Genomic DNA, 14684 nt, shown 5'->3' with positions numbered 1-14684 from the left:
TCAATCAGCACTGCAACTCATGAAAATAACCAACTGAAACTAGTTTCCAGTTATTCCAACTACACAAGTAATCACAGTTGTCATTAAGTTTGTTGCATAATAAGCTAGCTGTCAGTGCTTTGTACAACATGGCTATGAAAACAAATTTTTGGAATTACGAGTTGTTTTTTTATATTTCAATTATGGCCATCATGTGTCCACTTTCTTTACTTTAAAGAATAAGTAATTAGTTGAATATACTCAATAAATAAACCCACTGATTTATCAATCAGCAAATTCCATAATTGCTCAGCTCTTAATATGATCACTTGTCAGCCTTCTTTCCTCAATAGAAAGCATGTTAAGACACATTAAACTATCCTCATAGGAAAAACCAATACTTCTCTCTCAAAATCATCCTATTAGCCCTTCCACAAACCTTTTCCATTAAGCCATATATTGTTATAGATAAGGATGCACAAATAAACATGGTACTCCAAGTAAGGCCAAATCAGTGATTTGTATTAATCAATACCTCTTTTGAGTTGCAATCAATATCCATACAAGTACATCCTTAAATTCTATTAGCATGCAAGTAACAAAGCAATGTATCACTAGCTTGAGTGACTAATCTATTACCATGCTAAGATCCTTTTTTTACATCAAGTGACAGTGTATGTTCCCTTCCACATCATTTCTGTGATTCAAATCATAAGTGTCCAAGTGCATTCAATACCTTGCACTTACTGTAATTAAAGGTTATTTGCTAAGAGCATTGCAACTTAGCTGTCAATCCAAGCCATTTAGTAGCATCTCAGCATCCTTATGACAACTATAAATACCTAAGCAAATTTTCCTAATTCATTTATTATGGCCCTATCAGTAACATTAATGTAAGAAAGAAATAGAAAAAACCCAAGCACCACCTTCTAAGGCACACCATAATTAGCATTTCATTAATATTAACCAAAATTTCTCTCCCTCAGGCTATCCAACAATCCAATTAATTGTATTTCACAAAGCCTCAAAAATGTGACTTTTTTTACCTAATCTTCTTTATTACATCTTATATATAAAAAACTTCATGAATGTCCAAGTAAACCTGAATCCATGGTCCTTCCATCAACCAAAAAACATGCAACATCCTCAAAACAAAAAGTCAATAGGTTGGCAAGACAATATTTCATAACATTTTAAGGTGACAAAAAAGGAGCTCATTAGATCAAAGATGTCCCTTCCAGCTCTCAACTATAACTAGCCCTTACTTTCCACATAATCATTGAATCTTTCCTTGAACTCAACTAAATTTTCTGCTTCCACCACTTTTTAATGCATCTAATTCCAAAAGCCAACTACCCTGTTTGAAAAGTAATACTCCTATGCCACCAAAAGTTTAATTTATGACACCTTGTCCTATTATTTTCACTACTAAACACAAAAAATTGTGATGAATTTATATTATCATTACCCTAAATAATCTTAAACACCTCAATCCAATCCATCTGGCCCTTCTCTCTGGAGAAAACAATCTTAGAAATTTTAACCTCTCCTCATAGAATAATCCCACCATCCCAGACATCATCCTTGTGACTATTCTCTGAAACTCCCCATTATCATTTTTAAGAGGCCAAATCATCATCCTAATGAATTCCTTATTGTTTGATTTAACTCCCTCAGTCAATACTCCTCCATATTCGGTTTCTTCCCTTTTAACTTCCTTTTTAACCAGCTCTCTAGATTTCCTATAGTTCTTGAAGTCTGTTTTATTTCCAGTAAGTTCAACTTTCTTGGATTTATCATGTTCATCTCCAATATAATCTTTTAAACCTTTACTAAACCACATTAGCTTATTCCTATCCATTGCTCTTTTCTTTCTTTTTTTTTATATAGGGAATAGGTATATTCTGTATGCATTTCAATATTCTTCCTAAAAGCTTCCCAAATCAGCTTAAGCCCCCCCTTGTTCTTTATTCCAATTTACAGGAAAGCAGATAACATCTCATTCCATCAAACTGGTTTTCCTAAAGTTTGGAATCAGGGTACTATTCTTCTTTAATTCTACATGGAGTATAATCCTAAACTTAATAGTGCAATGGTCACTTGTACTTAAACACTCACCAATCCAACTCTGTCTAACAATTCACATCACATGCTAATATTAAATCTAATATAGCTTCCTCTCATGTAGGTTCCAAAACATTTTCCTCTTCACTATAACATTCCACATTTTTCCAATCAGTACCTCTGAAATTAAAATCCCACATAACAACAATATCTTTCTTAGTTACCATTCTAACCTCATTGTACAGTTTATCATTTACTTCCACTATCTTCTGGTGGACTATAATAAATCAAAATTACAAGACTTTTCCCTCTACATCCACTAACACTAACTAAATTGACTCAACCTCAGTGCTATTTTCTTTATTAGGTTCTAATTCAATAGGATGCAATTCACTCTTCACATGTAAAGTTGCTATTCCCTCTTTTTTTTCACTATTCTAGCTCTCATAAATAATCTGTAGCCTAGCACTTCGGAAAATTTCTCTCATCACAAATGTTCTAACTCAACTAAGTGTCAGAGACACCCATAATATCAAAATCTTCAGTTTCCACAATGTTCCTTTTAATGAGTCCATGATGGCCCTATTTTGGATGAGAATATCCTATATCATATTGTACATATGAATTTTAAAACTGATATATCTAACAATAGTTTGATCAGTATATTCAATGTCTCTAAGAACAATGGAAAAGTTGAAACGTAGATGGAAGGCATGCAAAAAGTGGAAAGTAACAGGTAGTTTTCTCTCTGGAAAGCAGTGACATATTGAAGAAAAATATAGCCATCAGTAACAACAGTGTACTTGCAAAGTTGGAAAATGATGTTCTAAAAAAGCACAGATTCTTTCACAAAAACATATTTAAAATTGCTCAAGATATATTCTTTTTACCTTGAATTATTAATGGTATCATTTTTCCTCCAATCTGTTTTATTAGTGATGCCATTATAACACAATACAGGCCTGTCCTTCTTTATTCATTATTTTTGTAACACATTTGAATGTCTTTAAATTATAGTATTACTAAATTATCTAACATTAACATGCTAAATAGAGCTGATTTTGTTGAGAATCTTTCTTATATCCATTAAAATATCTTAGTGAAAGGATAAAAAATTGCAAAGTTTTAAAATTAGTATAAATTATTCACTATGTTGCATAAATGTGGAGAAAAAAAGCCTTATTTCTTGGGTGAATAGAACATCTGTGTTGTGAGGGAGAAAAAAAAAGGATTGAGTGTGAAAGATGACACAAACTTCATACTTCTGTGGGATTGCTTGAGTGGCCTTGGTTTTTATTAGAGGAATTCCAAGTACAAAAAACATTGAAGCCTATTGTAACCTGTACAGAGACCCCTAATGAGACTTCATTTTGACTGCTGGTCCTTATTACAAAATGCATGAACATGTTGTACTGTTAAAAGAAAATACAGAGATGGGTTCCTAACTAACAACACTAAGAGAATTGTTGATTCAAGTTAATTAAACTACAAACAGAGGCTTACAATTTAGGATGACTTCTCAAGAGTTTAAAATAATTGGGAAGACTTGATTAAAAGGTTTTAGAAGTTAGGAATTTGTCTTATGGGTTGTCTGAGTGGATGAATAAATCTGCTACTAAAATAACAAACTTAAATATTTTAATACTACAAGTGGCAGATTTAACACTGAAAAGCTGAATCAATACAACTAAAGAGACTTGTTGTGTCCATCGAGACCATTTCCTCCACTAAACTTCCAAATAAAACACACTCAAAGGTAGCCCCTTTAATTCAATATTTATCAAGCTCTCCTTGAACTCCCTTAATTTAGTGGATCAACCACATCCAAAACAAGGCCACCTGATATTTAGAAAAATAAAAATGCTTTAGCTGAAGTTGACTACCACTCTGATTAAAAACTATATTTGTATTCCTTTGTACCATCATTCTCACAAGTAAGCACAAAAATGATGATGCATTAGCATTTCTGATTCCCTTAACAATCTTAAACATTTCATTCAGATCACCTTTCATTCTTTTTTTTTCAAGATAAAATAATTTCAGATATCTTCATCTGTCTTTGTATGGCAACATTTCCATCCCAGGTATCATCCTTTAGCCCTCCTCTGAGCTCTATCAAACAACAGTGTCTTTTCTGAGGCAAAAATCCTAAGACTATATATAATACCCAAAGCGTCACCTAACCCGTAACCTATTCAATGAAATTACAACCTCTTTAGACTTGTACTCAATATTAATGTAGATACAACTCAGAATTCTGTTTCTCTAGCCAGTAGCTATGGTACACTGCTTGATTAGCTTAGGAAAATGATAAACCATGATAATAAGATACCTCTCTTCTATAAAACTGTTAAGGTTATTCCCATGAAAATGGTGTTTATAATTCAACTTAAAAACTTACATGCACTTCCTTGTATTTATTATAATTAAAAGACATCTGGTATTTATTCATCCAATTCACTAAATTAACTAAATTAGTTTGGAAAGTAGCAGCTTCCTCCCACAATCAACCACACAAAATCTTATTGTCATCAGCCAATTAAAATAATTTACTAATAATTTCTTCATCTATGTCATTGATGCAAATCCTAAAGATCAAAACTGCCAACAGTAAGACTCGAGGTGACCACCTGTCATAACAATCCTGTTTAACTGAATTTATAACTTTGATTTCTTCAATTCAGCCAGTTTTCCATCCAATATTCCTGGATGTCACTCACACCTACAGAACTAATTTTTTAACAAGCCTTTTATGTGGGACCTTCTCAAATACTTTCAAACAGATGTGAAATACTTTCAAATATATGCTGCTGGTTGAAGGGGACGTTTTACATTTGTTGATAATGCTCCCACCCTCTTCTGATGATGCAATGTTACTTTTAGCTTGAATTCCCAGTTACAATTTTCTTAGATATATGAATTGCTAAACTTAAATATAGATTTATGGGAGAGTAGTCATGAATGACCAGTCACCGTCACACTAGTCTTTTATACTTTTCGATATTACATTATTTCTATAGAATTAGAAGTAGTAATAGTAAGGTAGTAACGGCTCAGGTTTTACTAGCGTGGAAATAATGACAACATTAGCATCCCTTTTGGTCTTACCTTTGTAACCCGGTGATCCCGGACTGCGTCGATCGACCGATAAACCTATCCTAAAATCGGGCGACTGTCTAGACTTAAACTTCATTCCGTCACGCGTTCTATTAGAAACCGGAGAAAGTGAAGGACTTGTACTTTTATTTGATGGCCTTGTTGGACTGTTACTTTGTCTCATCAGTGACATAGGTACGGTTGCTTTCAAAGGACCTTGCTTTTTTGAACAAGAACTAGGAGAGCCAGTCCTACGAACTCTCTGAGGTGTTTGGTTTGACATCTTCATTTAATTTCAGAAATAAAAAAGTTAATTTAGTAAAATTAAAAAATATTTTATTTAAAATCTTCAATTCAGAGAGTATCTTGTATCAAACAGAAAATATGAGGCAATTATTTTTTCATTTATAAACAGTACCTTATTTATCCGTACTCCGCAGCGATAACGTCCTTTCTCACCACTGTCAATTTCTACACTCTATCTAGTTAAGTGAATGTAGCGCACTACTGATCACGTGACTTCAACAGCAACAACTATTGGATGTTAACTATCGTACGCTGACAGTTCGGTGTTCAGAGAATTTAGTCTTTTTTTGCATTTTTTATTACAGTTATTCAAAACTAAATGGAAAGTTGTTAAGCTTTATCTACTTATATCAATTCTTTCTCCTTTTCAATTAGTCGAAAAGAAAAGTATCTTTTAAGTTGGAATTGTACATGTATATGTGCGTGCAAAAGAACACGTTCTGCTTTATCAATGAACACGATATAAGTGATTTCTCGGTCGACATTGGCGTATTCCACTTTGTACGACAGGGAAGACGCGATAAAACAAGTCTTACCTGGCAGAGTGCTGATATGCAATAAAGATAAGTTTTGGTACATACGAATACTTTACAAAGTTTCATCAGAAAATGATAATTCAGTGTAAGTGCTTCAAAAACAACAGTTAGAAATGCAGAATGTGATATATATAACCTTGGTATACAGTTATGACAATGAAAACATTAAGGAAGTAAAACTAATAAAAACAAATGATAACCCTAACAGTGTTGATAGAGTATCTACCAGTATTACGAAACTGAATAAAAATAACACTAGATCTAAATTTCCTGTATTTATCTAAATTAAATTCAAACTTAATAACAATTTTCATCGTATTAATAAATTGTAAAATACATATAAAAGACAAGAATCTACCTTATTATATATATTAAATTATTTTACTGTACTCATTATATTCACATCCCAAATTGGTCATGTCAAAACGCTGTACCCAACACTCGTAAGATAGTAAGTTACGTGAATAGAGATGTTTTTACAACTTGAGCGCAATTAAAAAATTCCACTTTAAACAGAATTAAATACTTGAAGTGTAAAATTTAAATTATACGCATTTCTTATCACATTAAAACATTTTATGTTATCCGTAATATCTACGAAACGTGGAAAGTTACTCTGTCGAAACTTTTATTCGTGTCTAACAAAATCGTGTTTTAATACAGCTGTTGATTCAAATTATAGCTTGGAGTTGGCTGATAAAGGAAAACACACTCGAATTTATATACTTTTTATTCCCTCTTTATCCCTGGTGGTTGAGGCGATCAACTAGCAAACTTTAGGTTGCGCCTTCGAATCGCGCTACCTTATATGCTTGTCTTTTCGTGGGGCCCGGCATGGCCTAGCGCGTAAGGCGTGCGACTCGCAATCCGAGGGTCGCGAGTTCGCGCCCGCGTCGTGCTAAACATGCTCGCCCTCCCAGCCGTGGGGGTGTATAATGTGACGGTCAATCCCACTATTCGTTGGTAAAGAGTAGCCCAAGAGTTGGCGGTGGGTGGTGATGACTAGCTGCCTTCCCTCTAGTCTTACACTGCTAAATTAGGGACGGCTAGCACAGATAGCCCTCGAGTAGCTTTGTGCGAAATTCCCAAACAAACAAACAAACAAATTGTCTTTTCGTGGTGATGTTATAAAGTGACAGTTAATTCCATTTACCGTTTGCAGAGGCGTCGGGAACGGAGGTGCTGTAGCACCCCAGCTTTTATATATTTGACATATATAACGACTGCAACTTATATTATTATATTAAGTTTCTTTGGGAATATGCCCCTAGACTTGTCTAGACTCAAATGTCTTTGGCAGCGCGGGAACTGTTTGTATCAGCTCAATGTAAAGCCCCCCGCCAGTACAGAGGTAAGTTTGCGGATTTGCAATACTAAAATCAGGCGTTCGATTCCCCTCGGTGGGCTCAGCAGATAGCCCGATGTCGGTGGATGGCGTAAACTAACTGCCTTCCCGCTAGCATATGATTTCTGACTAAGGGACAGCTACCGCAGATAGCTTTCGTGTAGATATGCGCGAAATTCAACAAAAAAAAACAAAACCTGTTTGTTACTTCCATGAATGCATGGTCTTGAGAACTTTATTCTGGGGGGCTGAAATACATTTTGTTGAGATGATTCATACATTTTTTTCTTTTTCTTCTGTAGTTATCAAAAACCAAAGAAATATTTAAGTGAATATGAACCCGTAAGTAAAACTCAAAATCTATTGATAGGTAAATTAAAAATAAGATTTAAAACGTATCAAATATTTAAAGTATGTTTGCTTTTAAATTTCGCGCAAAGCTACCCGAGTAAAAACTAAAAGAGTTATTAGTCAAGGTTTAATTTCGCTATTTATTTTACTGGCCCTAATGGTAGACTCCTATTAAAGATTCTCATATTTTTGATACACATTTTTTGTTGTTTTTTTAGAATTTCGTGCAGAGTTATAGGTGGGCTATCTGCGCTACCCATTCCTAATCTAGTAGTGTAAAGCTAGAGGGAATACCAACCCTTGGGGTAATCTTTCATCAACGAATAATGGGATTGACAATCACTTTATAACGCCTCTCGGATTGCGATTCGAGCGCCCTAACCACCTAACCATGCCGGGCAAAATTTAATGACAAGCACAATGTTGTGTTTACTGCTTTAAATTGCAATAAATATAATTTTGTCTGAAGTACAAATACTACCACTGTTTTGAGACTTTAAGACGAGATGCAGCGAGGTTTCCCTGACCACGAATCAAAGGTAAATATGTTACCTCACTAAATCTTTTCTTTATACCTTTAATAAAACATCTAATTATAAGTTTTAAGTAATTATTTTACTTTTTAATAGACATTAGTAATAAGCCTATTATATTTTTAATACCACATTCGTCACTCCGGCTGGAATACGACAAAAACGCTATTTATATAAGCTATTTGTTGCAACAACAATAGTTATGGTATGAATTCTTTATTTCAAGCTGGCGAAGCTAATAAGCTCTAAATTGAGCGAAACATGTCGATGATGGATGCGACGAACATAGTGTGGTTGAAATACTATTATTAAACACTCTTCTCAATGTTGAATATCCTTAATGGACTAAATGTAAAGTTCAGTGTTAAACATATAAACCACCTAATGTTAATAACTAATGACAAGTAACTTACTTATAATCACGTTTTACCAGCTTAAAAAAGGCATTCACGCCACAACAATTAAGTTTTAAATATATATACATATATATATATATTAACCTAATCTAAATATCAGAAGTGTTTATAACAAGTTCAAAATTCATAACAAGTTTACACAGCATTTACTAACTTTTCTACTCTCTAGTTGTCAGTTACGTTTTATACTGATTGGAGTCAAAACATTCAAGTAAATCATTTTTTTATTAGCATTGAATAATATTGAACATTAAGTATATTTGGATTTTAACGTTTTCTTTTATTATTGTAATACATTGAGTATACTTGTGTTTTAATAACATGGGTAATAAAATATATGCGGGGACAACACAGACGGCTAGCTCGTTGAGTGACTATATTTAACAGCAAACGAAACACGTAAAACAAAATTACATACATGTATTGTCATTTAATAATGTATTTTTAATGAGAGCCACTAGATGGCCTCCCATTGTCTCTCCTTCAAAGCAGTCGCACTTAACTGTAAAACTTCAACATAAACATCAGATAAATTTCCTCCTATACCAATTATTTAACTTACATTCAAGAGATAGTAATATCTCCAACCGTCCTCTCACAATAAACGAGTCTTGTAGGAAGATATATATAAGAATGAATTAGGCATAGATTAGATATATAATGTGTGACACATGTCGTTCAAAATATTGTATAACGTTGATCACAGATTTCTGAGTAATCAAAGGTTGTTATTGGCCGTACTAAGCAATATTATATACTTAAGTACATGTTTACGGCTACACTAATAAAAAATAATTAATTTTATTTATCTTAGTATAATATTTTGGGGTTATGTATATACTTCTATGCTTTATTATTCTGACAATGGCCCATTTTTTGTTTAGCAATCATTATGGGGGGAAAGCATAAAGTTAGATTTTAGTAAATGTACAAGGTACAAAATAAGGAATGCCTTTTAATCTTTCAAAGAAAATTTATGGGTAACCTTCGTAACATCAGAAAACTAGCTAAAATAAAAACATTTAAGTTGAAAGCACTCGAATCAATAATCCTTTTTTCTTTATCGGAGTTCAAATCAATGCGTTCTGAAAAAGCACACGCATACACAACAATATATTTGCATTACTGAATACCAGTATTGTAATATCTTAAGAAAATACAAAGTTTATTTTTATGAATTAGGATTTAATTTACACAAAAGATAGAAAGATAGACAGACAGATACATAGATAAATAGACAACAAAATAAGACATCTTGATATGATATCATTATATGTTATCAGGACGTAAAATATATTAGCTAACATTAGGTAATAAGTACCATATCATAGTCTTAAAGACTGCAGTTTTCAGCAATGTCAACCTTAATCAACCTAACAAAACTTGGGATAGTAAAAACCTGTAAAGATGTACATTCTTTATAAGAGCCACTGTTGTCGTAAGACCTGAATATGGACTCGCCAAATACTAACACACTTTATAACATCGTCCCCCAGTGAGACAGCGATAAGTTTAAGAATTTACAACGGTAACATCTGGGGTTCGAGTCTGCAACGATGTAGATTCGCTCTTAAACAAACAAACTTATAATTACCATTGGAACTGTACACCAGAGAACGCTATAGTAGCAAGAAATGTAATGAAAACTATTTTAGTTATATCTTAACAAGCGTGCACCATCTACGGGAAGGAACTTTGCAGTAGTAAGAACAACACAAAACTGAGCCCACTGGCCGTGAAAAGAAAAAAAATGCAAATAGCGGGATGTCCTGTTTACACTCAGGATATTTCTTACCAGTTGAGCCTGTTTTGTGAAATAGAATCAAAATGATGCATTTTAAAGGCTTGTCTTTCGTATCTCTAGCCTTTACTGCGATATTTTGCTCAATGTGCATTAAAAAAAATATTACCTTCAGTTAAAAAAAAAGAGAAAGAATGTTAGTATATTGTTAGGGGCTATAACACAGCAGATAAAAATAATCAAATATTTTAAATGTTACTTACTATTTTAAAAATCTAAATAAAAATTTAGACTATGACAAATATATCATCCCATGAAAGTAATATTAGAAATAATATTTAGGAGCTTTGTATTAGCGTTTTAGTATTAATTACATCAGATAAATGATTCATTTGAATTTTGCGCAAAGCTGCACGAGGGCTATCTGTGCTAGCCGTCCCTAATTTAGCAGTGTAAGTCTAGAGAAAAGGCAGCTAGTTATCACCACCCACCGCCAACTTTTAAGCTACTCTTTTATCAACGAATAGTGTGATTGACGGTCACATTATAACGTCCCCACGGCTGAAAGAGCGAGTATGTTTGGTGTGACGGGGATTCGAATCCATGACCCTCGAATTACAAACAAATGAAATCTAGTATTCACTTTGGACTCATCAGATAGCCCGATTTATGTGTGTGTGTGTATGTTTTTTATAGCAAAGCCACATTAGGCTATCTGCTGAGCCCACCGAGGGTAATCGAACCCCTGATTTTAGCGTTGTAAATCCGTATACTTACCGCTGTACTAGAGGGGGTGCAGCCCGATGTAGCTTTGCTATGAAAAACACACACACACATTATTTACTTCTATAGAATAACAAAAAAGTATCATAACAACAATTATATGCAATAAATTTCAATTTTATTCATATAAAATATATTATGTTGCTTAGTTTTAAAAGGTAAAATTGCTTATATTATTCTAAAAAAGAATGTTGATACCATTTAACGTTCCAGCCATTTTCATACTCATGGCATGCGCAAAAACAAGAAACCCAACTAAACAGTGTTCTCAGACGTTATGCGCACATTGATATGCATGCACACACACACACACACACACACACTTCATGACTATCTATTTAAATGTGTGTGAATATAAATTAAGTCGAAATTAGTTTATGCTAACCTTTGATATTTTACGCATTATAACATTTTATTTTATAGAATCATGTAAACGTGGTGAAAATTACAAAACATGATGGAATAACGTTTCTAGGCTACAGTTAACATTAATAACTATGATGGATTTAATTTAGTGTACATATTACATACACTTTGTAAGATATTGTACGCATATTAACTGAGAAATATTACTTTAATTCTACTGCTTGTGTACACTTTCCAAATGTCTGAAACGTACTTTTCCTCTGCTTTATGTTTTCAGTTATTATATGTTATCATAACGTGAAATAATTAGCTAACATCAGGTAGTAAGTACCATATCATAGTCTTAAAGACTGCAGTTTCCAGCAGTGTCAACCTTAATCAGCTTAGTTGCGGTCATGCTGAGATATGTCACCCAGAACATTTTTAATATCTTCAGATGAGAAAGAATGTTGGAGTAATTTCTGTTTGCATGGTTAGAATACATTTCACTCTCATTATTAGTAGAGTTTATTAAACTATAGCTGGAGTTAATATTTGTCTTTATTTTGAATTTCATGCTTGTGTGTTTCTTACAGCAAAGCCATATCGGGCTATCTGCTGAGCCTACCATAGGGAATCGAACCCCTGATTTTAGCGTTGTAAATCCATAGCGGGGGGCATTGAATTTCATAGATTAATTATAATGTAGAAAATATTAGCTAATCTTAGCCCAATTTGCTCCTTCGTAAAGCAACAGTACAAACTACCATTATAGAACATTGAAACTGCTCTTCTATCTGCTTATGTTTTACTGTACTTCTTACGTCACAATTAAAAACAAATCAATATAATCCTATATCGCCTTTATAAATATATGCTACTTATTGGATTGGTTGGCTAGTTATTATTTGGCATAACTGAATACAATAAGCTATCTCTGGTATGCTCACCATGGGTGTCGAAATCCGGTTTCTAGCATTTTAAGCCTTCGGACTTACGGCTGAGCCATTGAAGATTATTTGTAAGAAATTCACATAAAAATAAACTATTAAAATTTATCTATTAATTTCTCTTCCACCTTGGTTAAAAAAATACTAGTTTACTGGCAATAAAGTTCGTTGTAAGTGGATCAAAAAGCCAACGGGATAAGCTATGAATGACGGTAAAAAACGACGTTAAATCAGTAGAGCGACTTTTACGTCCTTTCATGTGGAAAGAGAAAAAAAAAACAATCATAGTGCAGGAGTGAAAATATAAGAGAGCTTATATGTTGCACTAAATTGACGTGGCATGTTTAAAGTGTTTATACTGCGAGAAAAAGAAGGGGAGAACAGACACTATGTCTCACTCTGATTATATATATATATATATAAATAAATTATGTCAATTTTCATCAAAACTTTCACTAGATATTGCAAAAGGGACATTTTTTTATGATCTATAAGGCCATTATGCAATATGCCATGAGAAATTAGTGATATGTAACACGTGTTAACAAAGTATTTATTTAATGCACAAAAATAGCAGTTCAAACGTTTCAGAAAAATTCTGCTGCTTGATTTTGTTCAGTTATCAAAATTTAAAACTAGTTTTTAGAGCGTAATGTTACATTATTAGAGCACTGTAGCAAAGTTTGTCTTTTCTTTTGAAAAATCTTTTATCGTTGACGTTTTCCATATGTATGTATCAAAAGATGAATTTAATTCCAAATACGAGTAAGTGATGCTAAAAGTAAAACATGGCAGCCTTAGTTTAGCCCGAGACACAATCAATGATGTACCTAGAGCTCAAACTCAAAGCCTCAAGTCTGATAGTGAAAGTAAGTCTGGAATAATCATTAATGCTAGTTTAAATTGTCTTGCTTAAGAGGTATTGCACATGCTAATAAAAAACAAAAACCAAAAGCTTTCGCCTATTCACCTACCTGCAGTTTTTGCCAGCATTTGTTAATATACAGGCACTCTTGTCTCTTCGAGTTTAGCACTAACTCATGACGTGATGTGCAGAAGATCGACCGACAATGAGAGATCAGTTACCGGCTCGCCCTCTGTTATAACAACCTCCAAACTGCTGTTTTTTTATATTCTCCATATCTCACGTTCATAAAAAAAGAAAGACTTAATAGCGCTAAAATGAGATAAGTTGAATTAGACCATATGTTTTACGTTTAATAGTTTTGTTTTCTAACTCAATGCGCATAAATTACATTCTTAAAATATCGTTAAAATCGACAAATACTGCTAATTGATCAGATGTAAACTTTTCTTAACTACGTGAAAACACATAATTATTCCACTCTTTCCATAGTAGCCATTGTATTACTGATAACTGATACGAAAATATTTATGCATCAAATAGAAAAACATGCATTTATCGAGTGAACAAATATTTGTTTGCTTGTGTTTAAGCGCAAAGCTACATAAAGAGCTACCTGAGCCATGCTCATAGCAGGTATCGGAACACTTATTTTTTACTGTTATATGCCTTTAAGCATACTGCTGAGCAACCAGGGTATGATTAATAAACAAATTTATATATTTCTCACTTTGTAGGCTGTCCCTGACCGAGTACGACTATGGCTAATTCTATAAACAAGTAAGATATGCCGTTAAACCATTTTTACAGGGGTAGTTAAGGCCAGATAACGGAGACTTGCGAATTTAAACTTCTTAAAGTGTGTGTGTGTTTTCTTATAGCAAAGCCACATTGGGCTTTCAGCTGTGTCCACCGAGAAGAATCGAGCTCCTGATTTTAGCGTTGTAAATTTGTAAACGTACCTCTGTCCCAGGGGGGGGGGCAAACTTCATAAAAGTTGTTTTGATTTTTACTAACGGATTTTCCATAATTCACTTACGCAGATTTCGAAAATCATATTCTTTTTTTTTTCTATTACGTAAATATTTTTTCTTATAAATCGTGAAGAAAAAAAACTCTTATTTAGCTCAAATTGTTATTCCGTTTGCCACAATGAACATTTTTATTATTATGTTTGTGAACAAAAAATACAAACAAACTGAAGAAAAGGGAAGAATACTGATGTCAAACGAACATGCATCCTCATTCATCCTGATTCTTCTGTGTTCAATCTACGTCTTTTAGTCTTAAAACTAGTGTTGTAGTCTTTCTTTTGTGTATTGCGTCTGGAGTATCTGGTTTTAACTACCAGAAGTAATCATCCATTATCCTGAC

At 33.3% G+C, this 14684-nt stretch overlaps 1 protein-coding gene across 5 annotated transcripts in view; it reads right to left on the bottom strand.

The window, feature by feature from the left end:
- The window catches only part of LOC143252666 (protein FAM117B-like), a 122532-nt gene extending 109064 nt beyond the window's left edge, over window positions 1–13468 (bottom strand). For 2 of the 5 annotated variants that reach the window (XM_076505158.1, XM_076505160.1), the window contains exon 1: window positions 5152–5551. In XM_076505158.1, the coding sequence (XP_076361273.1) occupies window positions 5152–5428 (277 nt within the window). In that variant the 5' untranslated portion in view covers window positions 5429–5551. The other 3 variants (XM_076505159.1, XM_076505161.1, XM_076505163.1) reach the window with 3 other exon arrangements.
- Between the last annotated feature and the right edge of the window lie 1216 nt (window positions 13469–14684).

The sequence above is a fragment of the Tachypleus tridentatus genome, chromosome 6, assembly GCF_004210375.1.
Source record: "Tachypleus tridentatus isolate NWPU-2018 chromosome 6, ASM421037v1, whole genome shotgun sequence".
Classification (NCBI taxonomy): Eukaryota; Metazoa; Arthropoda; class Merostomata; order Xiphosura; family Limulidae; genus Tachypleus; species Tachypleus tridentatus.
Note: the sequence above shows the minus strand (reverse complement) of the source record. Positions and strands in the feature narration are given on the sequence as shown.